General features: G+C 58.7%; 1 protein-coding gene across 2 annotated transcripts in view; it reads right to left on the reverse strand.

The window, feature by feature from the left end:
- Window positions 1-386: 386 nt before the first annotated feature.
- Window positions 387-25,064, reverse strand: part of RAB11FIP5 (RAB11 family interacting protein 5) — a 37,686-nt gene continuing 13,008 nt past the window's right edge. The window contains exons 2-6 of one of the 2 annotated variants that reach the window (XM_059845572.1): window positions 23,097-23,536; window positions 20,707-21,391; window positions 9,148-10,908; window positions 2,723-2,909; window positions 387-1,907 (exon numbers count right to left, since the gene is read on the reverse strand). In XM_059845572.1, the coding sequence (XP_059701555.1) occupies window positions 1,698-1,907; window positions 2,723-2,909; window positions 9,148-10,908; window positions 20,707-21,391; window positions 23,097-23,536 (3,283 nt within the window). In that variant the 3' untranslated portion in view covers window positions 387-1,697. Of the gene's footprint in view, window positions 1,908-2,722; window positions 2,910-8,514; window positions 10,909-20,706; window positions 21,392-23,096; window positions 23,537-25,064 lie in introns of both variants that reach the window. The other variant, XM_059845571.1, reaches the window with a different exon arrangement.

Raw genomic sequence — 25,064 nt, forward strand, 5'->3', positions numbered from 1 at the left:
AGACAAGAAACCCAATCTGGCAGACACTTGGGACAGATGGACCAAGGCCCTGCCTTGAGCACCAGAGGAGCCCCAGGAATTAGAGCTCTTGGGGTCCTCCAAAGCTCATTACTGCATCCAACTTCAAAATCAACCTCCCAACCCACACCTGACCCACCCTGAACTTATCAGGTCAGCATATAGGAAAGATGTAACCCCAATTAACAAAAATGACACCCCTCCAAACTGGTGCAATTACACCAGTCCTACACCTTCCTCATCCTCACTCCACCCCAAAGTGCTGCCCCGGGGAGTGCTCCTTATCTGTGGAGACTGAGTATGGGCTGGGACCCCCTCAGGCCTTCTAGGGGGTCCCTGGCAGCCTTGGCCAGCTTACTTTACATAACTTTACTTCAAACATAACTTTACTTCAAAACTGGAAACAAAAAAGGAAATTGGCACGCCAAAAGAGACGTTTGATGCAAATTGCAACAGACAAGTTTACAACTGGAACAAAGAAAAGAGTCGTGGTCTCACACTGCTCCACCTTTGGGGGGGTCACTCAGGGGTCAGCAGGGGACAGAGCTGCCCCTGAGTCTGGGCACTGCCCTGGTGAGCTGATCCCAGCATGTGGATGTGATCAGGGGAGCAGGCTGGGCACTGCCCTGCCAGGATTCAGGAATTCTGGGCTGTGCCAGGAGTGTTTGGGGTGCCTGACCCTGCAGGGGCCCTGCAGAGGGGTCAGACCCCCTCAGGCCTTGCTCTGGGGGCATTTTCTGGCTGTGCTGGACAGATCAGGCAGAGGCAGGGCAGGGCAGCTGTGAGCAGCCATTCCTGGGAATACTGAGTGGAAATTCAGTGTGGATTCTGCACTCCTCAGTCCCTCCAGGGCACAGCAGCCCCTGCTGGGTGGGGCCTGCACAGGATCTCCTGCAGCACTCCTGGGGCACCATCCCACGCTCCCTTTGCCACATTCCCAGTCCAGCCACGAGGGACCCAGGCAGTGTCAGCCTGGCAGTGGTGCCGTGACAGAGCCAGCCTGGCAGTGGTGCTGTGACAGAGCCAGCGTGGCCCAGCCAGGCTCTGACACCACCCCAGGCCTGGTGCTGTCCCTTTGTGCAACATCTCCCACAAATGTGGTAAGGGAGTGGCACAAACTGGAGTTGGTTCTTCACCCTTCACTGGGGGTAACTGGGGCAGGAGGGGAAGGGGCATCCCACAGGCTCTGCTCAGGAACGTGCTGGGGGAGCCTCACTGGGTCTCAGGGTCCCCAGTGTCACCCACCAGCCCAACACCACCCAGGGGACACCACCCTCAGGGGAGAGAGGAGGAGTGTGGGCAGAGGTGCAGCAGCAGGATGAAGTCACGAGGAGATGGTTTCCAGCTCTCAGATGTCCAGAGGTCACTTAAAGCTCTGGCAGGAGGAGTGCCCGGGAGGTGGCACTTGGTCACAGCGACGGGAACCCAGGGAGGCGCCTGCCTGCCTGCTGGGGAGGGCCCTGCTCCTCCCCATAGGGTGCTGGCAGCCCACCACCCTACAGCTCCCTGGAGCCGAGCTGGGCTAAGCTTGGGCTGGGAAGGAGCAGATAACCCTTCCTGCTAACTCTGGGAACAGAAGCCACTGGAGGCCTTGGGCGAGAGGAGGGGGCGCGGGGGGTGTTGGCAGCGTGGTGGTTACTGGGGCACAGCTCTGCTGGGTGCTGCTGCCCTGGGCAGCCTCAGGGGGCCTGGGCCCCCCCCAGAGGGATCTGCAGCAGCGTGGGGGACTGCTCCATGATGCGCACCAGCAGCTGGTCAATGTAGTTCTCCAGCTCGTGGATGTGCTCCTCCTTCTTGCTCAGCTCGCCCTCCTTCTGCAGCAGCAGCTGGATCAGCTCGTCGTGGGTCAGGTGGTAATACTTGGCTGACTGGTCCAGCTGGGCAGGGTCCTGGTGGGAAGCAAGAGGGACATTCAGGGACTGGGATTAAAACCTCTGCTCCTGGTAATGTATGCAGGATGCAGCGACAGCCAGAGTACTCCTACTTTCCATGTCTGTCTTTCCAAACTGGAGAGGCAGGAGTGGCACAGGGGACCCACAGAGACCTCGTGTGCTGCTCATAAAGCACCAGCTGAACTCCCTGCAGCACCCACAGGGTGCAGAGACCCACAGGGTTGTGCTTGTCCTTCAATCAGGTGAACCCCAGCAGCATTTTCCATGTGACACTGGGGAGGCAAAGGGAGTGGGAGTGGACAGGTCACCCTCAGAACACCCTCTGTGTCCTCAGAGGTGACACAGGTGCTTTGCTGGCCCCAGCACAGCAGTGTTTGGAGTATATTCACGTCAGCAAAGCTCCAGGAAGGACCTTCCCCCGCCAGGATTAGGAACCCTTCAGGGGATCAGTCAGGCAGCTACTACACCTTCCACCTTCCATACCTTGTGGAGACCAGGTTGGATGGGGCTTGGAGCAGCCTGGGACCGTGGGAAGTGTCCCTGCCCATGGCAGGGGTGGCAGTGGATGGGGTTTAAGGTCCCTCCCAACCCATTCCATGTTTCTACAAGCAGGAATTCACTCACACCCTGCACAACTCCACCCCCAAAGCAAAGCAGGTGACGGGAGAACAATGGGGTGAGGAGGTGCAGAGCCCATGGGAGAAGGGAGGCAGAGCAGCCCAAGGCCTGGACCCTCGCCCACGCCACGGCAGGCCCTGCTCTGGCTCCCCCCACAGCAGCACTCCTGGAGCAGGGGTGGCACAGCCTCCTACCTTTAACTTGGGGTCGGTTTTGTCCGGCTGGGAGGCCGGGGCCAGGGGCTGGACGCTGCTGGTGGTCACCGTCTTCAGCCTCTCCAGGCCATTGCTCAGCGCCGAGCTCAGGCTGCCCCCCCTGGGCTGCTGCTTCCTCTCGCTGGAGCCCTCCTGCACAGCACTCAGGGGCTTCACGGGGTGGGGGCTGTGGGCAACAAGGGTGGGACAATCAGCACCCCCAGCGCTCCCTGTCCCTGGCATTGTACAGGGATGGCACCACCCAGGAGACTGAGGAGCCGCTGAATCCCCCTGTCTGTGCCACCCAAAGCTCTCCAGCTCCGAGGGGAGCCAGCAGGGCAGGGCAGAGCCCATGGAGCTGCTCCCACCCAGACAGGAGACAAGGAGCCCCAGCACATGTGTTTGGCTGAGATCCTGGTGCCCACACCTGCACTGCCCATCCTCCCTGGGAACGCTGTGGGTCACAACTCCTGACTGCCAGGGGCTCAAACGCAGCTCCAGTGTGATCAGAACCTGCTGCATCCACTGCCCAGAGCAGCTTTTTGCTGCCCAGGGACCCCCAGATTAGTCGGGGATCACCACTGATGCTCCAGCCCAAGAGCTGAATGTCACCTGCCAGAAAGCCACCACAGAATTTGTCCCCCTCCACGAGGCCAAAAGGAGGGTGAGGAGCCAGTTAAGGGGGAATTAGACTTTCATTTATTTTTGCCTCACTTTTCATCCAAAAGGTTCTTTCTGGGCTTGAACAAAGTTCAGTTTCTTCTCAGCATGATGGAAAGAGAAGTGACCTGATACTCCCTCCCTGCAAGGAGAAGGCACAGCTGTGCACCATCCTTGGGATGGAAATATCCAACTATCTGTCCATGGGGATGGAAACATCCTAACATCCATCCACAGGGATGGAAACATCCAAACATCCATCCTTGAGATGGAAACATCCAGACCTCCATCTGTTGGGATGGAAACATCCAAATGTCCATCCAGGGGGATGGAAACATCCAAACATCCATCCTTGAGATGGAAACATCCAAATGTCCATCCAGGGGGATGGAAACATCCAAACATCCATCCAGGGGGATGGAAACATCCAAACATCCATCCAGGGGGATGGAAACATCCAAATGTCCATCCACTGTGATGGAAACATCCAAACATCCATCCTTGAGATGGAAACATCCAAACATCCATCCATAGGGATGGAAACATCCAAATGTCCATCCTTGAGATGGAAACATCCAGACCCCCATCCACTGTGATGGAAACATCCTAACATCCATCCTTGAGATGGAAACATCCAAACATCCATCCAGGGGGATGGAAACATCCAAACATCCATCCATAGGGATGGAAACATCCAAACCCCCACCTGGGAGCTCTGCAAAGCCTCTCACAGGTGACAACCCCACCAGCTGTGTGCCCCAGCTGTGCATCCCAGCTGTGCATCCCAGCTGTGCTTCAGCCATGGAGATGGGATCAGGACATATCAAGGATGTGGAAATCCTCTTCAACCATGGTGATCCTTCCTGCTGTCCCTGTGCTGGGAGGGGACAGCACTGGCAGCCACCAACCTGCTCCAACAAGCCAAAGGATCAGCTCCTCCCAAGGGACAGCACAGGGCAGCTCCGATCTCTTCCCTCTGGTGACCAGGGACAGGACCAGGGAACAGCTGGAGCTGGGTCAGGATGGAGAGTGGGAAAGGTTCTTCCCCCAGAGGTGCTGGCACTGCCCAGGCTCCCCAGGGAATGGGCACAGCCCCGAGGCTGCCAGAGCTCCAGGAGCACTGGGACAGCGCTCCAGGGATGCCCAGGGTGGGATTTGGGGGGTCTGAGCAGGGCCAGGGTTGGATGGATGTCTCTGGTGGGTCCCTCCCTGCTCTGCACACTCTGTGATTCTCTGATCCCTTGGCAGAGATGTCCAAGCACAAGGACAGAGCCCAGCACTCCTGGGCAGCTGGACAGGATGGAGAGGGATCCCACAGCCCTAAGGGGGAGCCACAGACAGTGCCAGGGGCTGCAGGAGCTGCTGTTCTGCACATGAGGCTCCAGCACTGCCTGGGGGCACTAAACCCTGACCAGGAGCTACAACCACCAGGACACTGCAGGACAGGGGTGAGGAGAGGGCTGGGGGAGCCACCAGGGCCGCTCATCCAGCCAGGCCTGAGCCCCAAATGTCACTGTCACCTCGTGCACCCCCACAGCCAGCACAGAGGCTACAACCAGAGCGTGGCTGGGAGCCTCCCTGGGACCAAGCTGCCCTGGGAAGCCAGTGGGAATGCCTGGATGTGTTTGGAACAGGGAGATATTCCCACCCAGCAGTGGTGACAGGCAGCTGCCAGCCCCCATGGCCAGTGGGAACAGTCACTGCTGCAGGGCTGGAAAAGGTACTTTGGAGAAGATTTCTTTATCCTACTGCTTCCCACTGAGGGTGGTGTGTGCAGGGCTCGTCTGAGCAGAGAAGGGCTCTGCCTCCTCCATTTGACCCTGGGAGGATCCAAGAGCTGGAGACATTCCTTGAGCTGGGTTTGTCCTGGGATGGTGGCACCAGGTCTTCCAGGGGAGCTTCCCACCTCACACCAGGTCTGAAGGTCTGGTGGACCTGGCAAGAAGCTGGACCAGTTTCCTCTCCTGGTAAATGAACATCAGCTGGAGTGTGGAATCAGCTGCTCACCAGCTCCTAATCCAGAACTGCACCCCAAGTGGATCTGAGTTATGATGGAGCTTAAGGCCGAGATGGAACATCTCAGAGTGACACTGGCCCAGCCCTGTCCCCCTCTCTGAGCCAGCCTTGCCCTGTCCCAGCTCTCACTGGCGCTCCCAAGGTCACTGCAGAGCACAGGAAAAAACCAGGTGCATTTCCCTCAGCAGCTCCCAAAGGGAGCCTTTAAATGCTCATCAAAATGCTCCTCACAGAGAAGGAATCCAAGACAATCCCTCTCCCACAGCCCAGCTGCTGTGCCTGGAGCACCACACAGCACCCAAGGGCCAGCTGTGCATGGAGCAAGGGTCTAGAGGAGGAGGGGGAATGGCTGGGCTCAGGATCAGCTCTCCAGATCTGCCCGGGGTGGGCCAAGCCACGCTCCCAGCTCCAGGGGCTCCACGAGGATCAGCAAGATGAGGTGACCTAACCTGACACCTCATTTTCAGAACACAGCATTCTCTGCACTCATGACACGAGGGAGGCGCAGCCTGTGCCACCACCTCGGTACCTGGGACATCCCCAGTCCTGTCACCTGCACATGCCACAGGATGCTGGGCCAGCCCCACATCCAATGGAGCAGGAGCTGCACAGCTGCTGCATTCCAATGGAGCAGGAGCTGCACAGCTGCTGCATTCCAGTGGAGCAGGAGCTGCACAGCTGCTGCATTCCAATGGAGCAGGAGCTGCACAGCTGCTGCATTCCAGTGGAGGAGCAGGAGCTGCACAGCTGCTGCATTCCAGTGGAGGAGCAGGAGCTGCACAGCTGCTGCATTCCAGTGGAGGAGCAGGAGCTGCACAGCTGCTGCATTCCAGTGGAGGAGCAGGAGCTGCACAGCTGCTGCATTCCAGTGGAGGAGCAGGAGCTGCACAGCTGCTGCATTCCAGTGGAGGAGCAGGAGCTGCACAGCTGCTGCATTCCAGTGGAGGAGCAGGAGCTGCACAGCTGCTGCATTCCAGTGGAGGAGCAGGAGGTGCACAGCTGCTGCATTCCAGTGGAGGAGCAGGAGCTGCACAGCAGCCGTGCTCCTCCAGGCAGTGGAGCTCCCAAGGCACAGCCCCAGGGTGTCCTGGGGGTCCCTCCTGTCCCAGGGATGTGACACGTCCCCAGCAGTGGAGCCACCATCCTGCCCTATCCCCAGGAGCAGCAAAGGGCCCTCCAGGCACCTGGGAGCTACAGCTGATGCTCCCTTGCCCCAGCAGCCACACAAGATGACCAAAGAGCCTCTGGCCACTTGGGAAGGGCCATGGGACCCCACTGCCCATTTCCAGCTCTCTTGAGGAGGCACTGAAGCCCCTCACCCCAAACTCTCACCATCCCACACCAGGTACCCTCTCCCCTTCACCTGCAGACCCTTTTGTTCCAGCCAGGACTTAATGACCATTCCAAGTTGGAAGTATTTCCTCTTTCCTTCCACCTCTTTCCTACCATCTTTTCCTCATCTGTGTGCCTCTGGTGATTCCAACAGGAGATGATCCTGGGAAGGGAAGCGTGGCCATGGGGATTGGGAAAAGATCCCTTCCAGCCTTCCTCCCTCACCGTGGGACAGTTCTCACATCTCCCCAGGCCTACAAAGCAGTTCAGAGCCTCAGAGCCTTCCCCAGAGGCCTCAGGAGCTCTTCAGAGGTTCCTCAGTCACAGCAAGTATCCAAAAGGTGCTGGAGGAACCCGAGCAGGGAAGTTCAGGAGCTCCTGGCCATGTGTCACTACAGAAGCCAGCACTGATATCCAGGATATGCAGCTCTTGGATCCCAGCCCATTCCATCCCAGGAGCCAGCCAGGCCTGGATGGATGCACAGGCAAGGCTGGGGATGGCCATGAGCAGGAACTACCAACACAGAGACTCCACTGCCCCAGCGATCCCTTTGGGATAGCAGGACACTTCTCTTTCCATGAAACATAACAAAATCCATGTTTCAGGGCAGCAGCCCTGTGCATTTTGAAGAAGACTATCTGCTGCTGGATGAATAATCCAATTAAAAATGATTGGAGGGTCTGGCCTAAATAAGAAGAAAAAATATCATCTGACAGATCCAGCCAGATGCTGTCTTTGCTCCCAAGATCACTTTGCACCTCATGCTCAACCCAGGGAGGGATCCCCTGGTGGAAGGACTGGAGCTCAGTGAGTTCTGCTGGCCCCATCCTCCCTCCTTTCCTCTCCCCAGAGCCACAACCAGTCTTGCTCTTGGGGCAGGTGGGATTTTACCATTTTGGTGCCCCCAGGAAGCTCCATTTGCCTTATGATCAGTGAGGCTGATCAATAAATCCCCGCTGGAGCTCGGTAAATCCCCTGGGCAGGCAGAGCCCAGGCAGACCAGGGGAAGGAGAACGAGGAAAATGAGATGAACTGAAGGACACAGAGCAAGATCCCATGCCCTGAACTGCCCAGCTTTGCTTCGTGGCATTTGTACAGACCCAGGACTGACCTGGGAGGAGGAGCAGCCCCTTCTTTCACCCTTCCCATTCCCATCAGCCTCAAGGCTAAATCCCATGTGCTTCATCACCAATGGGCATCTTGGCAGGAGGGAGGGCAGAGGGGCATTTTGCCCTGGTGGAAAAACTCTTTTTTTTGCTATGGACAGAAGGTTTTCAGTACCCAATGGGCACTTGAGAGGAAAGCAGCCAAAGCTGGATGGATGGCGAGGGCAGGGGCAGCAGCTGTGCACATGCCATGAGGGAGCTCAGGAGAGCATTAACAGCCACAAGCTCTCCTGGCAGGCATGGAAAAGGCATTTCTTCTGCAAGCACAGGGGGGGATGATGGAGCCAAAATCAGCACTGGGTGCAATGTGGGTGCAGCTCTGAATTTCCAGCTGGGGCAGGTTGTGGGTGCATGGAACCCTTTGCCCTGGCCACACCAGACACCAGAGGTCACTCCCACCAGCATCCCAGAGAGCCAAGGCTCCCAGCAGCTCGGGCTGGGCTCTCTGGGACCAGGGGAAGGTGAAGGAACAGGAGCTGCAGCACGGCGTGGAGCAGCCTCCTCGGAGCGAGCTCAGCCGAGCACAGCCCTGCCAGCAGCAGCAGGAGCCAGCAGCAGAAGGGGCCAGGGCTCACCTTCCCACACACACACGCCCTTCGCCTTCCCGCAGTGCTCACCTGGTCGTCTGCTGGCCAAGGGGCTTCTCAGCCGGCCGTGTCTCCCTGGGCAGAACCAGGAGCGCCGAAGCTTCCCCGGGCTGCGGGCACGGGCAGGGCCGGGCGGCGGCGCGGCGGGCGGGGACCCCCGCGGGGGGCCGGGGGCGGCCACACGGCTCGGGGTTAGTGGCAGCCACGAGGAAAGGGGTGGAGAAGGCCAGGGGCTGGCTGACATGCAGGGGGGTAGCGTTAGTGGGCTGCAAGCCGTGCCCGGGGGATTCCTCCTGCAGGCTGCAGAAGCTGAAGTCGCCCTGCTCAAGCTTTTCGGGCAGCACAGCTTGGACAGGGACAGGCGCTGGGGGCTTCTCCACGAAGGGGTTGCTCGGGGAATTGGGGCTCAGCGCCAGGGTAAAGGGGTTTCTCAGGGCTGAAGCTCCCTGTGTGTGCCTCTCTGCCCTATCTGGCTTCCAGAAATCGGCTTTCTTGAAGTCTACCCTGCTCTCTGCCCAGTGCCCCTCGGGCTCCTCGCTGGCGGGGGTCCTGCCCTGCTCTGCCTCCTGGGGAGGGGCACGGGGCTTGGGCTGCCCTCCTGCTCGCCCCTCGCCATCCTGGCACGCCAGCTCCAGCTGGGACGGCCTCTGCCTGTGTTCTGACCTTTGGGGTTGCGGGTGTGGATGCCCAGCTGCCTCCTGCTCTTCCAGAGCTGTCCAGCTGGTCGGCTGGCCCAGGTCTAGCTTGGAAGATAGGTTTAGTCCTGATATACTGGGCTCCTCAGGGAACAGCTCCTGCTTGGAGGCCGTTTCCCACTTGGCACTGTCTGTGGCCCCCTGAGGGGATAAACGGGGCTGGCTCCAGCTCTCCTCAGCACCCGACCGGTCCAGTCCATCCAGGGAGAACTTGGATGTGCAAGTCTCAAATCGCTCTGTCACATCTGTCTCGTTCATGTCTGATGGGCGTTCCCCCACAGAGGTGTCCCCTGTCCCCAGCTGGCCGGCTCCTGTCTCCAAGCCAGCTGCTGAGTCCACAGCAGCAGCTCTGGCACCGTCGGACACTGCGAACTCTCTCCCCGCTTCAGCGGCGGCCGCTCCCGGGGCGGGCAGGCTGGGAGGCGCCGGCACGGAGGGCTCGCTGCTCCCACGGCTCCTCGGCAATCCCATCTCTGCTCCTGGGCCCTCTGAGTCTTCCCATGGCTCCTGCTTGCCTCGCTGGCTGCCACCAGGCTCCTCGTCCTCGCTGTCCCCCACGGCGCCCGCGGCTGCGAACCGCCGGGGGGGTTTGGGGGGCGGCCCGGCCAGGCCGGGCGGCGGCTCCTGGCGGCCCTGGGGCCCGGCCCACGGCGCCAGCACCACGCGCCTCTCGCGGATGTCGGAGCTGAACTGCAGCAGGCCCTCGCTGGCCTCCAGCCGCATGCTGGCCTGCAGCCGGAACACCGAGCTGCGGATGTCCAAGGCGCCCTCCGGGCCGCCCCCGGCCTCCGCGCCCGCCTCGTCCCCCGGCACCCACGGGGGCACGGCCGCCACGGAGCCGCCGGGCGGGGCCTCGGGGGGCGGCTCGGGGGGGAAGGAGCTCCGGGGCAGCACACAGGTGGCGGCACGGGACGAGGTCTGGGCTTCAAAGGTGCCCTCGCCCAGGAAGGGCGGGCGCGGGCCGAAGGGGCCCTGGGGAGCCGCGCGCTGCCCGGCGCTCTCTGCGGGCTCAGCGGCGCTCTCCGTGGCTATGGTCATCCAGCCGTTCGTCCCTGTGCCGCAGGACTCCTCCTCACCGCTGTCCCCCGCCTGCCTAGCGCTATTTTCAGTGCTCAGTCCTGTCGACGCCTCTTTGTCCCCGGGATTGCCCGAGGCAAAGGCGGCTGTCCAGACCATGGGCGTGCTGCTTTTCCTCCTCCTGGCCATGGAGCCCGCGGACACCGGGCTCAGCACGTCCTCGATCACCGTGGCCTCCTGGGTGGTGCTCACCAGGTTGGCCCCCACGTCTAAAGCGGAGAAATTTGTCCAAGAGCGGAGAGCCGCAGGGATTTCAGCGGCCTTTTCAAACACTTTGGAGCCCTTCTGGCAGGGCGGCTCCGCTGAGCTCTCCGTCGGGCTGGCTCTGGGGTCATCGATGAAAGCCATGCCCTCTGCTGCCACCGAGGCAAAGAAGTTCTCCTTGTTCCGCTCTGGTTTGAGCCTGCTGGTGGCAAAGGCATCGAAGGTGTCGTCCCACTCCGAGGGCAGCGGGGGGACGGCGGGGTCGGTGTCGGCCGGAGGGAGCTCTCCCGGTGCTGGGGGACTGGTTTCTGGCACGGGGACACCAACGCTCTGGGCTGGAGACTCCCTCTGGGGCTCCGTCTGCCTTGGGGAGCCAGAGGGACTGCAATCCTCAGAGGAATAAAAGCTCTCAGCGACCTCGGGTGCAGCACGCGGCCCAGGCGGGAAACTAGAGAGAAAGTGAGTAGGTGAAGGAGAATTTAGTACCTGGTCAGCGAGGAGCTCCTCAAAGAAGGGATTGCTCTGCAGGGAGTTGAGGAATGGATTGGTGGGGGCCAAGCACCCGGCCTGTCTGTCTCCAGGAGCGGGAGGGAGGTTAGAGCTCGGCATGCTAGCGGGAAGGGCAGCAGGGCACGGGGCAGGGGAGCAGGGAGCACAATGAGAAGGAGCATCTGAGCTGGTTTCTACCTGAGGAGACACTTCCAGGCTGTGGAGGGAAGACAGAACAGTCCTCCTGGTTAATGCTGTGACAGGGCTGGAAGCACACACCACACACACCACAGACGCTCCAAGCAGCGCAATGACCAATCCATGCCTGGCTCTTGTTAGGCACAGCAATGATTATGGAGTCACGGCGTGGAAAGGGCATGCACGACACCCAGGAAGGGGTGGCCCTGCTCCCAGGACACTCCTCCACATTCCCCTTCTGCCCAGGAGCCAGAGAGGTTTCCCCACCTCTCGCAGCCCAAGGTGAGTTTGTCCCGGTGCTGGGGGCACCGGGGGCACGAGGAGCAGCCCGGGCTCTTGGACCAGGGTCACCTGAATCAGTGCAGGCACACAGAGGAGCCTTTCCCAGTTCACCCCAGTGCCTCCTCACTGGTTTGCCAGCATGACCAGCAGGGGAGCACACACGGAGCTCATGCTGGGACAGGAAGGAGGGACAGGGCTGAGGGAGGCCCAGGAACCAGAGCCCAGCAGGAGGGAGCATGTGGCCAGGACAGGACCCTGTCCCCACTATGGACTCTGTCCTGCCTCCCATATGTCCCTTGTCACATCACTTCTGCCCAAGATGCCTGAAACCCCAGGGGGGATCCCAAGGTGGAAGGGATTCGACACACCTGGAATTCAGAATCTCACCCCAAGTGAGGCTGACAGCACCCTGCTGCCTGCTCAAGCAGGACTGAGGGACCTCTCTGTGGGATTTCATTGATCTTCCTCAGGAACAACTGCAGCAATGTGGAGTCACCACCCCAAGGAGGCTCAGCAGGCTCAGACGTTTTCACATCACTACGGGGGGTGTGGTGTGGACACCCCACATCCATCTGCTGCTCTGACTGCCAGGCTCCCTCCTCTGGGCCTTGCCTCATCCTTGGGAGGAGCAATCCCCTCCCAGGACAGGGGACCTGGCCCTGCCCCATAACAGATCCCATGGGATTGATGCCTCCTGCACCACAGAGCTCCAGAGGGTTCCCCTCTTGGCTGGGCAGAGATATGGGTGTGGATCAGCCAGCTCTGGGCACACCAAGGTTTAAGAAGAAGGAGTAAATTAAATGCTTTGCCAAGGTGCCTGGGGGATGTCCAGCCCTGGGGCTCCACCCTGAGATGTCCCTGCCCAGGTGCTGGGAGGAATTGCAGGTGGCACTGCAAGATCACAAAGTCTCTTGGACAACTATTCCCATGTTATTGTGCATCCACCAAGCGCCTCAGACACATTTTAAAGCACAAAATGCCACCTTGAGGCAAGAGCTGACGCTGGTGATGGTGCAGCTGGTCGGTCCCAAAGCAGGGAGGGCGTTCAGCTGGCAGCTCCTCGGCCCATGAGTGATGCCCCCACCATGGACACCCCCTGCTCCCACTCCTGGCAGCTGCAGAGCCCCTTCCCACATCCTGCTCTGAGCAGCTCCTTGGAAAGGTGCCCACTGAAGCCATCCATCCCACCTAAGTCCCCTGTGCCAGTCTGGGGGCAGGGAACACTCCTGGCTCTGCTCCAGCACCCACAGGACACCACTGAAGAGACCTGGCAACCCAGGGACAAAGAAAAGCCTGCACCCCTTCGCCCTGAGTGAAAGCTGCAGCTCCCTTGGGGCACAGACAGCCCGTGGGTGCCCTCTCCTGCTGTCACAAAGCAGCTGTGGTGGCCGTGCCCAGCCTGGTCCCCACACGGCCCCACCCTGCTCCATGTCCTCTTCTGCTTAGGCCAGGGAGGAGCAGCCAGAACGCCCCCACAGCTGCAGCCCAGCTCCTCCCAGGGGTTTTGAGCTCTGGGTGAGCACACAAAGTCTCCAGAAGTTTTGGGAGAAGCTGATGGACCCTGAGGCACAAAGCACCCCAGACTGGCAGCCACTCTCTGCGTTGAGAGAAACCTCTCCTGGCATTCCCAGCCTGGAGATCAGCAGAGGGTTGGACATTTTTCCCCAATCCCCCTCGGATCTGAGCTCCCCAGAAGAGGGGAGCAGCTGCTCAGTACCCGACCACTCAGCTGGATGAGGTCACAACCTCCACAAATACATTTTAACAGGGCAAACCATGGCAAATTTTCCTTCCCAGCTGGAAAGGGAAGGTGACAAAGGAAGGTGACAAGGGAAGGTGACAAGGTCCAACCACCAGGATTCCAGGGTGGCTGCAAGGGGCACACAGCCCTGCCCCACCTCTGCTTGTCCTGCTGGCACTGCTTCCATGTTTTGCTCCAGACTGAGATCCATCCTTTGTGCTGAGTAAGAGCAGCCAGGGCCTGATCCAGCTCTGCTGGGCTCCAGCTCTAAAAGGCTGCAGAGCATTAATCAGCTGCACTGATTAACGAGCACTGGCTGCTAACGACTGTGCCAGCTGCCAGAAGCTGAGTGGGTGAAGTTTCCCCCTGGGGGGGGCTGATGCCAGAGCAGCAATTCCAGGCACCTGGAATTGCACCAATCCCCCACCTGCACAGGTGTAGGAACAGCTTCAGGGCCTCCTCACACCCCTGAGATGATCCTGTCTTCATTCCCCAGGTCACCATGGAATGGTTTGGGTGGGAAAGGGCCTTAAGGATTATCCTCTTCCACCCCATCCATGGCAGGGACACCTCCCACTGTCCCAGGTGGATCCAACCCCAGTGTCCAGCCTGGCCTTGGGCACTGCCAGGGATCCAGGGGCAGCCCCAGCTGCTCTGGGAATTCCAGCCCAGCCCCTGCCCACCCTCCCAGCCAGCAATTCCTTGCCAAGATCCCAGCCCAATCTCCCCTTTCCCAGTGGGAGCCATTCCCTGGCTCCTGTCTCTCCATGCCTTGTAAAGTCCTGATGGGGCTCAGGAGGTGCTGGACCTGCTGATATTGGCCAAATATGTAAAGGCAGAACTTGAATCCATCTTTGTTGGATTCTCATTTTCCTCCTTCAGCTCCACTGTGGGAATTTCCTTTCTGCTTCTCCACCCCATTCCTGCTGGGACCCACTGGGGTTTGTTCAGGGACTCTTGGCTGCAAATTCCACGCAGAAGAATCATGGAATGTTTAGGTTGGAAAAGCCCTCTAAGACCATCAAGTCCAACCACTCCCAGCACTGCCAAGGTCACCACTGAACTCTGTCCCCAGGTGTCACATCCACAGAGCTTTTAAAGCCCTCCAGGGATGGGAACTCCACCCCTGCCCTGGGCAGCTGTGCCAGGGCTGGACAAACCTTGATAGGAAGAAATGTTCCCAATATCCAGCCTGACCCTCCCCTGGCACAGCCTGAGGCCGTTTGACAATCTGTGACTTTCCACTGGGATTTCAAACTGCAGTGTCACCGTCCCACCCCATTCCTTGGGATGAACATCCCTGCTTTGGCCACCACCTGGCACTGGCAGGAGCCTTGCTCTGAGCCCAAAATGCCCTTTCCCACCCTCCCTGAGGGAGGATGCTGCAAGTGCTGGGTGAAAGCAGGAGTGGAGCACGGCAGATTCCTCTAGAGGGAAACCTACACTTGTCTGATGGAAGCAGCTCTGTGCAGCACTGAAACGCTGACTCACCCTCCTCCTCCTCCTGCTGCTGCTCCTCCTTCCCCTCCCATTCCCAGCACACGGCTCCGCCAGCCAAAATAAATCTCGGGTACCTCCCTGCCCTCATTTATTTGTTTGGCAGCACTTCACAGACGCCTTTGAGCCTTGCAGCAATAAAAAAAAAAAGGAAATAAAATATTGCTGAGCAACCCCCTGATGGAAAAAGTCTATTGGAAACAGCTTGTTCAGTGCAGGAAGATTTCTCCCTCCGGATCCCAGCCTGCTCTCAGGCTGAGCAGGGCTCTGCAGGGCCCAGCCTGGCTGCAGGAAGATCAGCAGGGCTCTGCAGGGCCCAGCCTGGCTGCAGGAAGATCAGCAGGGCTCTGCAGAGCCCAGCCTGGCTGCAGGAAGGTGAGCAGGGCTCTGCAGGGCCCAGCCTGGCTGCAGGAGGGTGAGCAGGGCTCTGCAGAGCCCAGCCTGGCTGCAGGAGGGTGAGCAGGGCTCTGCAGAGCCCAGCCTGGCTGCAGGAAGGTGAGCAGGGCTCTGCAGGGCCCAGCCTGGCTGCAGGAGGGTGAGCAGGGCTCTGCAGGGCCCAGCCTGGCTGCAGGAAGGTGAGCAGGGCTCTGCAGGGCCCAGCCTGGCTGCAAGAGGGTGAGCAGGGCTCTGCAGGGCCCAGCCTGGCTGCAGGAAGATCAGCAGGGCTCTGCAGAGCCCAGCCTGGCTGCAGGAGGGTGAGCAGGGCTCTGCAGGGCCCAGCCTGGCTGCAGGAAGATCAGCAGGGCTCTGCAGGGCCCAGCCTGGCTGCAGGAAGATCAGCAGGGCTCTGCAGGGCCCAGCCTGGCTGCAGGAAGGTGAGCAGGGCTCTGCAGGGCCCAGCCTGGCTGCAGCAGGGTGGGGAACTCTGCACCTGCAGGAGAAAGCAGCACATGGGAAGGGCAGGGAGGGAGGCAGCCCTGCTGAGGGCAGAGCTGTGCTGCAGCCCAAGGGAAATCCCTCCAGGAGGGCTGGCCCCGGGGCTGTGCCGTGGGTGCCACTCCCAAGTTGCTCTTAGCCCCATTTTCCCACAGACAGGGCTCCCCTGGGTGGAAAGGCACAGGATGGAGGTGCTGGAGCATCCTGCAGCAGGATGGAGGTGCTGGAGCATCCTGCAGCAGGATGGAGGTGCTGGAGCATCCTGCAGCAGCTCCAGACCGAGCAGGGATCAGGAACCTCCTCCCACTGGCAGGAGCAGGGCTGGCACAGCAGGAATTGTGCAGGAAGGGGTTGGGAAGAGGTGGGAACAGCAGCCCAGGACATTTTTGTACAGGGTGGGAGCACTAGAGGAAAGGAGTCAGGGAATGTGTTTTAAATAGGAATTCCAGAGGTGGAAGGGCTGGGTTTCTTTATAATAAATCACCTGTAACAATCCATAAATGATCTGTAATAATTATCTGTGCAATAACCACTTTGCTCTTCCCTTGGGCCTCACCTGTCCATCATCCCCATGCAAATGGACAGATCTTCCTTTACAGACATTTGCCCTCAAAACCACAGGGATTTTAAAAAACAGGAGAAATCTGGGCAGTAGGAACCCAGGGAGATGCCAACTTCAGCCCCAATTCCCATTTTCAGGAGTGGGAGTGGGGCTGTGCTGTTCCTGGGTGGTTCCAAAGCACATCAGGGCTGAGCTGGTGCCAGCTCTGGGTCCAGCTCCCCATCCTGCCTCCTGGCCATCCCTGGGAGAGGCAGGCTCAGCAGCACAGAGCCATTTTCCAGCCCCACACTGACCCCACGCCATCCCTGGGGCTGCTCCAAGGCAGGGCCAGAGCTGCACAATCCCTGTGCCACAGCTGTGACCCTGATGGCTCCCCTGGATTCATCCCTGCTATCCACAGCGCCCTGCTTTCACATCATGGCCTTCATCTCCCTCTTCCTCAACCTCTGCAGCCTCCCAGGCTCTGCTCTCAGGGTCCTGCTGGCTTTGGAGGGGCTGCCACAAGCTCCATGCTCCATGGAGCACTGCCAGCCTGGCCAAGGACTCTGCTCCAGCCACTCCAAGCCTTGCTCCCATTCCCAGCCCTTAGGAAAGGCACTTTTCAGGAGCACATGAGGAACAGGGAGGAACTGAGTCAATATTTGGCCTCACTGCTGGATCCAAGGGTATGGGCTCTGGGAAGGGGCTTGAACCTGAGAATGGAACTGGTGCCCCTGTTTTTATAGGACAGAGCACAATTTCCTCTCTCTCCTGCTGCCAGGCCTAAGATGCAGCCCCATTTTATCACCAGGATTCTCCACAGGAAGCAGGAGCTGCAGAGCTCTGATAACTTTGGAGGAAACTCTGGAAACATGTAAAGGATTGTTTCAGCCCCAGGCTTTGCCTCAAATAAACCTGCTGAGCTTCTTCCTTACACACAGCCCTTAACCACTGACATTCAAAGCAACAACCCCCAACCAGGCTTTTATTCAGCCTCCAAAGAGCAAACACATCTTCCTACTGCTCCATCCCCTCCAGAATCAAAGCCTGGAGCTCCAGGGATTAGCAGGGAGCAGGGCTGGTGAGCAGAGCCTTTGGGACCTGCTTCCCTGAGAAGAATCAGGGAAAACGGGGTGTAAATAGGGGCTGAAGGCAGAAATGCCCAGTTCTGTCCCCAGGGAGAGCACAGACAGGTTTGCAGAGCCAGCTCCCACATTGAGGGCTCAGCAAAACCCACCCAGCACACAACAAAACCCTCTTTATAAAGCTCCAGTTAAACCCAGCCCAAAGCAGCAGCTCCTTATTTTGGGAAGGGTGTGTTTGGCAGAGCAAGTGGGTAGAGATGAGCTGTGCCAGGCTGGGCTTTGCTGCAGGCAAACTCCAACCATCCTTCTAATTACAGACCTTTTAACTAATTACAGGCTGAGGCTTCTGGGCTGGCAAAGTGACTGATTCTGATGCTTTCTCACCACCTTCAGCTCAGGGTTAAACTTGGCCTATCCAAGGTGGCCAAACAGATGAGAGGGTGCTGCTGGCAGAAGTATCCAGAGTCAGGAGAGCAGGAGGGGAAAAGTCCTTTTTGCAAATAAGTCAAGACTTAAAACTGCTCAGTTCAGAGGCTGCTTCTCCCCAGAGCAAGGGTTAACTCAGCTCTAGGAGTGACACTGCTACTGAACAGCCACAGATGGACATCAGAGAAGCCCCAGAGGTTATAGAGTCTGGAATGGTTTGGGCTGGAAGGAACTTTAAATTGGGATTTAGTGCCACCCCTGCCATGGCAGGGACACCTCCTGCTGCTCCCAGCCTGTGTCCAACCTGGCCTTGGACATTCCAGGGATCCAGGGGCAGCCACAGCAAATTTGGGAACTCCAGCCCAGCCCCTGCCCACCCTGCCAGCCAGGAATTCCTCGCCAAGATCCCTTCTGCCCCTGCCCTCTGGCACTTTGAAGCCACCAAGACCTAGAAGCTCTTGCACAGCCTTGACCTGAACCACCAGCTTGGCCCACGAGGTCGTTCACTGTAAGGAAGCAAAACAAAATCAGAGAGGTCAGTTGTCTATAATTGAAACAATTAATGATGTCCTAATGAATGGCCAGGAAAACTGAGGCACTGGGAAAGGCAGGGCAGAGACAAACCCTGTCCCTGGGAGGATGGACAGGGCCTTTTGGTGACATCAGGCTCAGTCACCAAAGGATTCCTGTAATGCTCCCCAAAGGTTCTCAGCTGTCCCAGTGACCAGTCCCTGGACACTGGGAGGGAGAATCCCTTCCCAGCCAGGCAGCTCCAGCATTTCCCCATCCTCCAGGAGCCACTCCTCCCAGCTCCTCCTCTCAATCCCCCCTGCTCCAGTTCAAGCTCACTATTTCCCATTCTCAATTGCAAACTGCACCTAAAGCCCACTCAGATGCTCCTAAACACCCAAAAGTGTTCTGTGAATTCCTTCCCTGCAGCTCGTGCTGCTTGGAATCCATTCCTGGATTTGGGAGAGAAAGCCCCAGCCAGAGGAGCTGCTGCCACAGCTCTCCCAAGTCTCTCCTCAGAGACAGACAAAGTCCTCAGCAAGGCAGCTCCAAGCTCAGCTCTGGCTGAGCCTGAGATTAAACTGCGAGCACTGAAGTGGATTTAAACAAAGCCATGGAGTGGAACTCTCTGGGAAAGGAGCAAGGCTGGGAATGAGAGCAGGGAGGCAGGGAGCTGTCAGGAAGCAGCAGTGCTTAGGGGCACTCCTGGTGATTATCCACTGGGACAAGGAGCTGAACTCCAGCTGGATCTGACATCCCTGCCTCGAAATCAGAGCATCATGGCCCTGCCTGCCTCCTTCCCAGGACTGCCAAGAGGGGACAGCCTGCTGGCTTCTCACCCATTTCCCAAGGAAAAGGCCCCAGAGAGAGATGCCAAGGGCAGCTCCATCCCATCCCATCCCATCCCATCCCATCCCATCCCATCCCATCCCATCCCATCCCATCCCATCCCATCCCATCCCATCCCATCCCATCCCATCCCATCCCATCCCATCCCATCCCATCCCAGCTTCCCTGGCTGCCTCAGGCACTTGTGGAGGCACTGCCTGGACACAGCAGGATTTTTAAGCTTTGATTTTTTTATTCTAGGCCTTAACCAGCAGGTTTCTTTTCCCAAAATTAGAAAGAAAACCCAAGAGAACGATCTTGAGTGGGAATGCTCTGTCCTTCCTCAAGGACAGGGTGCAGGGACCAGAGTCCTTCAGGCTCATGCACAAACCCTGCCCTGGGATGTGACACCAGACCACTGCCAGGGCTTTGAGTCTCCTGGGAATCCCAGAATCACAGCATGGTTTGGGTTGGAAGGGACCTTAGAGCCCATCCCCTTCCACCCCTGCCATGGACGGGGACCTTCCACCATGCCAGGGTGCCCCAAGCCCCATCCCTGGGACACTGCCAGGGACAGGGAATGCCAGGAGTGTGGCACAGCAGCCCCCAGACCTCACACTTGTCTCACATCCTGCCTGCCCCTTCCCAGTGCTGGACTTTGTGGGACTGAGCTCCAGTGGGATGGGATATTGCTGCTGTTCCTGGCCCAGGGGAGCAGCTCCTGCCTGTCCCAGTGTCCCCAGCTCTGCCTGTGCAGCCTCAAGGCCACCACGAGCACGACACCTTCCCATGGAAAGGAGGAATCTCGGGGCTGATGCTGGAGCCAGGCTGAGGGATGTGCTCATCCCCTCACAAGTTTAACCCACGTGGGAGCCGGGTTATGAGGAATAAACCAGGAGTGCCCTCTTCATTAAAGGAGGCTCAGACTGAACTCAAATCCTTCTGCTTAATAAATGAGGTTAAAGTCAGCCCAGATTAGAAAATCCCTCTAATAAACCAAGCCTGCAAACTGAAGCAGCTCTGAGTGCTGGTTGTTTTCTCTGGCTGGTTTTAACCCCATTTCCTGCCTCTCACTGACACCACCCTCGACCTCTGGACTGCCAGCTCAGCTCCAGGGGGGACACGGGTGATAAATTCCTCACAGGAACAGCACAAACACCACAAACCCCCAGGATTGGGAGGGATGAATCACCACACAAAGCAAGAACAGCTAGAGATTCATAACTGGGAGAAGGGAAGGCTGGGTGGGATGGGAAGAGGAAAGAGCAGGGTTGGGATTAGTTACTTTGGGAATAATCATGATATCTCATGTAACCAAAGTGCTGCGCCCTGCCCAGACCCTATAGGGGGTGTGGGGTTCATAACAGGAATGTGATTACAAATCCCAGTATCCCACATCCCAGCCTGACTGCCAGGGAAGCTTTTTTAGCTCATTAAAGGATAATGAATCTGCATTTTGAGGCCACAGAACCACTTGGTGTGACCACACTGAGCCTCACCTCTGCAGAGGGAAACCTCTCCATGGAGGGGATCCCTCCCTTTCCTGAGAGCAAAACACATCCCACATCCAGCAGAGATGGTTTCTGGCAGAAGCCAGGAGAGGATCCAAGAAAATCCCCTTCCCTTTGAGACATTTAAGAGCAAGGAAGCATTTCCCCTGCTCTGCCCTTGCCTGAGCACTCCCAGGAGCACCCAGGAGCTGCTGGAGACAGGAAAATCCAAAATTTGGGGCAGGAATCACCAGCCTGGACCTCCACACCCCCTTGCACTGACCTGGGTTTCTGAGGAGACTCTTTGGGCTCCTTGGACCCAAACCAGCCGCTGCTCTTACTCCTCTCATCCCCCGCGGCCGAGGCGTGGACGGGGGTCCCTCTGTCCCCCTGGCCTTTGCCCCCGTGGTGGAAGAAGCCTCCCTTGGCTTTCTTGTCCTCCTTCCTGGTGTCCTCGGGTGCTCTGTCCTTGGCTGGCTCCGTGGGGAAGCCCAGAGCAGGCGCAGCCGGGCTGGCTTTGCCCTCCAGGCGGGTGCTCTCCTCCATCCTGGCCCTGCCCAGGTGGTTGCTGAGGGTCACGGCCTTGGTGGACACCTTGAGCTCTTCCTGCAGGGCCAGGCTGGGAGGGGACGGGATGAACCTGGGCTCGTCCCTCTGCTGGGCCCTCTCCAGGCTGCCCAGCCCCCAGGGCACCTCGTGGGGCTCGGCATGCAGGGGGGTGAAGCCCAAGGGCTCGTCCTGCCTGCGGGGCACGGGCAGGGGGGCAGAGCTGGGCGGGTTCCTGGGCGCTGCCTCCTCCCCGTACACGTGGCTGCCGTTGATGCACAGGGACGAGCGGGAGCCGGGGTCCCTCCTGGGCTGGGGGCTCGGCGGGGCTCTGGGCTCCAGCTCTGCGGGGCTGACCTGCGACACGTCGTCGCTGAACGCTCTCTTGTGGCTCAGCTTGGGCGAGGCCAGCAGCTCCTTCACTGCGGGGGGCAAACACACAACAGGTCAGGCCATCCTTGTCTTCCACACGCCAAAGAGAGCTGGGAAACCACCCCAGCCTTCTCCCTGCTGCTCCCCTAATCATTCCAAGGATTATGATTAAATCCTTGGAATGCAAAGCACAGCTCGCTGCTGTGCGGCCACACTGGGGACACAAAACTGTCCCTGAGCACAGCAGGGGAGGACCCCCTGAGGAGGCTCTGCAAGATGACAAACCCATTGTCTGAGCTTGATAATAAATGCAAGGAAGTCCTCAGAAGCTCCTTAAAGGGTTTGAAAGCTTCCATGTGATGTATGAGCTTGCACTGAACACGAGGTGATGGGGCCAAGAGCTCCAGGCCACTGCTTGGTGTGATGAGCCAGGAGGGCCCAGTGCCTGCCTCTCCCTCCCACTGCCTCGAGGGTTGGACTTGATCATCTTAAAAATCTTTTCCAACCTTAACAATTCCATGTCTCTATGACCTCGTGGCTACTGCCAGTTTTTGGGGGTAGAAGTCATGGAGAACCCGAGGAAAACAACTGACAGCTGCTCACCCCTCCCAGCTGGAGATGCTGCTTCCTTCATGGAACTGCGGAATGGTTTGGGCTGGAAGTGACCTTAAAGATCAGCCAGTTCCAGTCCCCTGCCATGGGAAGGGAAGCTCCCAGTAGCTGGAAGGCTCAGGCCAAGGATGATGGAACCAGCACAGGAATGTCACCAGCAGAAGCCACAGGGCCTCCCCAGGGACTCCCACCCAACCTGGCAATGTGCTGTCTCAGCCAACTGAACCATTTAATGATGTATTTGTTTCCAAGGGAGAATTAATTCCCTACAATGGCCTTTTTTGTTTGTAAATGACTGCCCTGGGAGTGCCAAGAGCTCAGATTGTTTTAATCACCGGAGCCGGCCCCGGCCCCGCTTGGGCTTTGCCTGCAAGCGGAGGCGGCTCATTAGAGAGAGAGAGCAGTGACCCAGGGCAGGGCCAGCAGCCCAGCCCAGCCCAGCCCAGCCCAGCCCAGCCCAGCCAGGCCCAGCCAGGCCCAGCCAGGGCCCTCCTGGCAGGGACTGCCCCGAGGGGCTGAAAGAACAGCCCTGAGGAACCCCCAGACCCTGGGAGCTCGTGGTGCAGGCATGGAAAAGCAAAATCTGGGATGTTCCTCCTGTTCTGGCAAACACCTCAGTGCCAGCACACAGGTCTCGGGGGCTTTGTGCAGGATGTCACCTCCTAGTGACATCCTGGAGCAAAGGAGGCTCAGGGGGACCTTGTGGCTCTGCACAGCTCCTGCCAGGAGGGGACAGCCGGGGGGGTCGGGCTCTGCTCCAGGGAACAGGGACAGGAGCAGAGGGAATGGCCTCAGGCTGGGCCAGGGGGGGCTCAGGGTGGATATTGGGGAAATTCCTTCCTGGAAAGGGCAGGGCTGGAGTCCCCATCCCTGGAGGGATTTCAAAGCCCTGTGGCACTTTGGGACATGGGGCAGTGGTGGCCTTGGCAGTGCTGGGGATGGTTGGACTCCGTGATCCTGAAGGGCTTTTCCAACCTGAACAATTCCACATTGCTGGTCCACTCCTGGAATTGGAGTAACCAACTCCCCAATCCCTGGTTCTGTGGCTGGGTAAGCAATCAGTTAACAGAGCTGCAAGAAGTCTCAGCAGCCCCTTGCCCAGAAAGGAAGGGGAGCCCGGGGGATTATCCCTGATCCTCTTACCAGAGCGCTCGGTGGACAGGCTGCCGTGTCTGCTGGGGGACTTGGGCACCTCGGGCACGGTGCCCGCCAGGCTCAGGCTGGCAGAGGAGATGGTGCTGTCGGAGCCCAGCGACGTGCTGGACTGCGTCAGCGACGACCTGCGCAGCTTGTTCTTCAGGAAGAAGCCCTTCAGCTTGGACTTCTTGCCCCCCAGCTCGAAGTCATCCTCCATGTCCAGGGCTGCCATGCTGCTGGGGATGATGGCAGAGGCCGACTCCAGGTCGTACTTCTTCTTGCCTGTCACCTTGTCCTTGAGCTTCCCGAAGGGCGAGCGCGCCTTGTCCTTCACGGACAGGTCGAACATGCTGGCGGTCAGGCTGTGCCGGGTGAACTGCAGGCTCACCAGGATCTCACCACGCTCCTTCTCCTTCTTCCCAGCCTTGGAGTGCAGCTTATGCCACCTGCAGCCACAGGGGAGACACAAGGGAAGGGCCCTCTGTCACCTCCCAGAGCCACAAGCCAGCAGAACTTTGAGGAGAGAAAGCACCAGGGTTATCTAGCACGAGTTTCTCCAGGGAAAAGGAGAACTACCCAGGAGTCCCCAGCCCTGGAGGTGTCCAAGGAATGCCTGGATGTGGCACTCAGTGTTTTGGGCATTGGGGATTGGACTCAGTGATCCAGGAGGGCTTTTCCAGCCTCAGTGATGCTGGGATTCTAAGCCAAGTGTCCCAGGTATCACCTAAACCCCAAGTCAGAGACACAAACACCCCACAGAGAGGTGGCACACGGGACCTGACCCCTCCCCGGTGCACCTGCAGCTCCATGTCCATCCCTGTCCTCACGCCACATGCTGCCCTTCCACTGAACAGCCTGGGAACCAGCAGCTCACTGAGGCCTCCAGCCAGCACTGTGATTCTGCAGGCAGAGCTGGGAGCTGTGTTTGGAAGGAGACAAAGCCCCCGGCGCTTTGTGCTCGTGACTGGAATGTCCCAGAGCCAGTGACTCAGGGATCCTCTCAGCAGAGACTGACCCACAATGGCAAAGGAGCTCAGCAGCATCCACTCAATCAACTTCCTGCCAGACCTGCTGGGTCTCACTCCAACAGAGACACTCAGGGTTGCCTGGAAGTGTCCTTGGACCAAGTGCTTTAAAGGGTGATGCATCCCAGGAGTTCTTTGGGGCAGCAGCAGCAGCTGAGCAGCTCCAATCCCACCCAACACAAGCCCACCCGTCCCAGGCTGCTGATCTGGGGGCAATTCCCACACTCCCACAGCAGGTTCCAGAAGGAGCTATTGGCCATGCCCAGCACAAAGCTCCCACTGATTCCAGAGGATTCCTGGGAATGCTTCCCACTGTCCCACCCCACACAAAACCCCTAACACAGACTTTGCTCCAAAGCTGCCCGTGGAAATGGGGGAACACTGGAAAAGCCTCCAAACCATTCCCTGCACAAGGCAAAAGCACCCCCAGGCTCCCTTTAGGTGCTGGTGCTCCCTCAGGGAATGGCCTGGGAGCTGGCAGGGCACGGAGCAGCCCCTGGAATGGCATGGCAGAGGGGTCTGGACTCCAGCCAGAGGGGAGGAAGGGTGGCACTGGGGACACCAAGGCAAAGACACACCCAGAGCCACCCCCTGGTTCTCCACTCCCACATTCCAAAGGGGCAGCACCAAACACAGGCCTCCAGGGGACTGTGCTTCCCTGTTCTTTCCCAAAAATCACTTCATCCCCACGGGATGCCCCATCTCTGCCAGTCCAGGCACCACTTCCCAGGGGTGCAGCAGGATGAGCAGGACCCCAGCACAGCCACAGCCCTGAGCCTGCCCAGATCCAAGTATTACATGAATTTCTGATTAAAATTCCCCTGAACAAGGCCCAAGGAAAGCTCCAGGCTCAGGACAGATCCTGTTTCTCCATCTTGTGCTTCCTGGGAGCAATGGGAGGTGAAGACACTTCTGACATGCACTAACAATTTCCCAGAAAATAAAAATC

The sequence above is a fragment of the Haemorhous mexicanus genome, chromosome 4 (genome assembly GCF_027477595.1).
Source record: "Haemorhous mexicanus isolate bHaeMex1 chromosome 4, bHaeMex1.pri, whole genome shotgun sequence".
Classification (NCBI taxonomy): Eukaryota; Metazoa; Chordata; class Aves; order Passeriformes; family Fringillidae; genus Haemorhous; species Haemorhous mexicanus.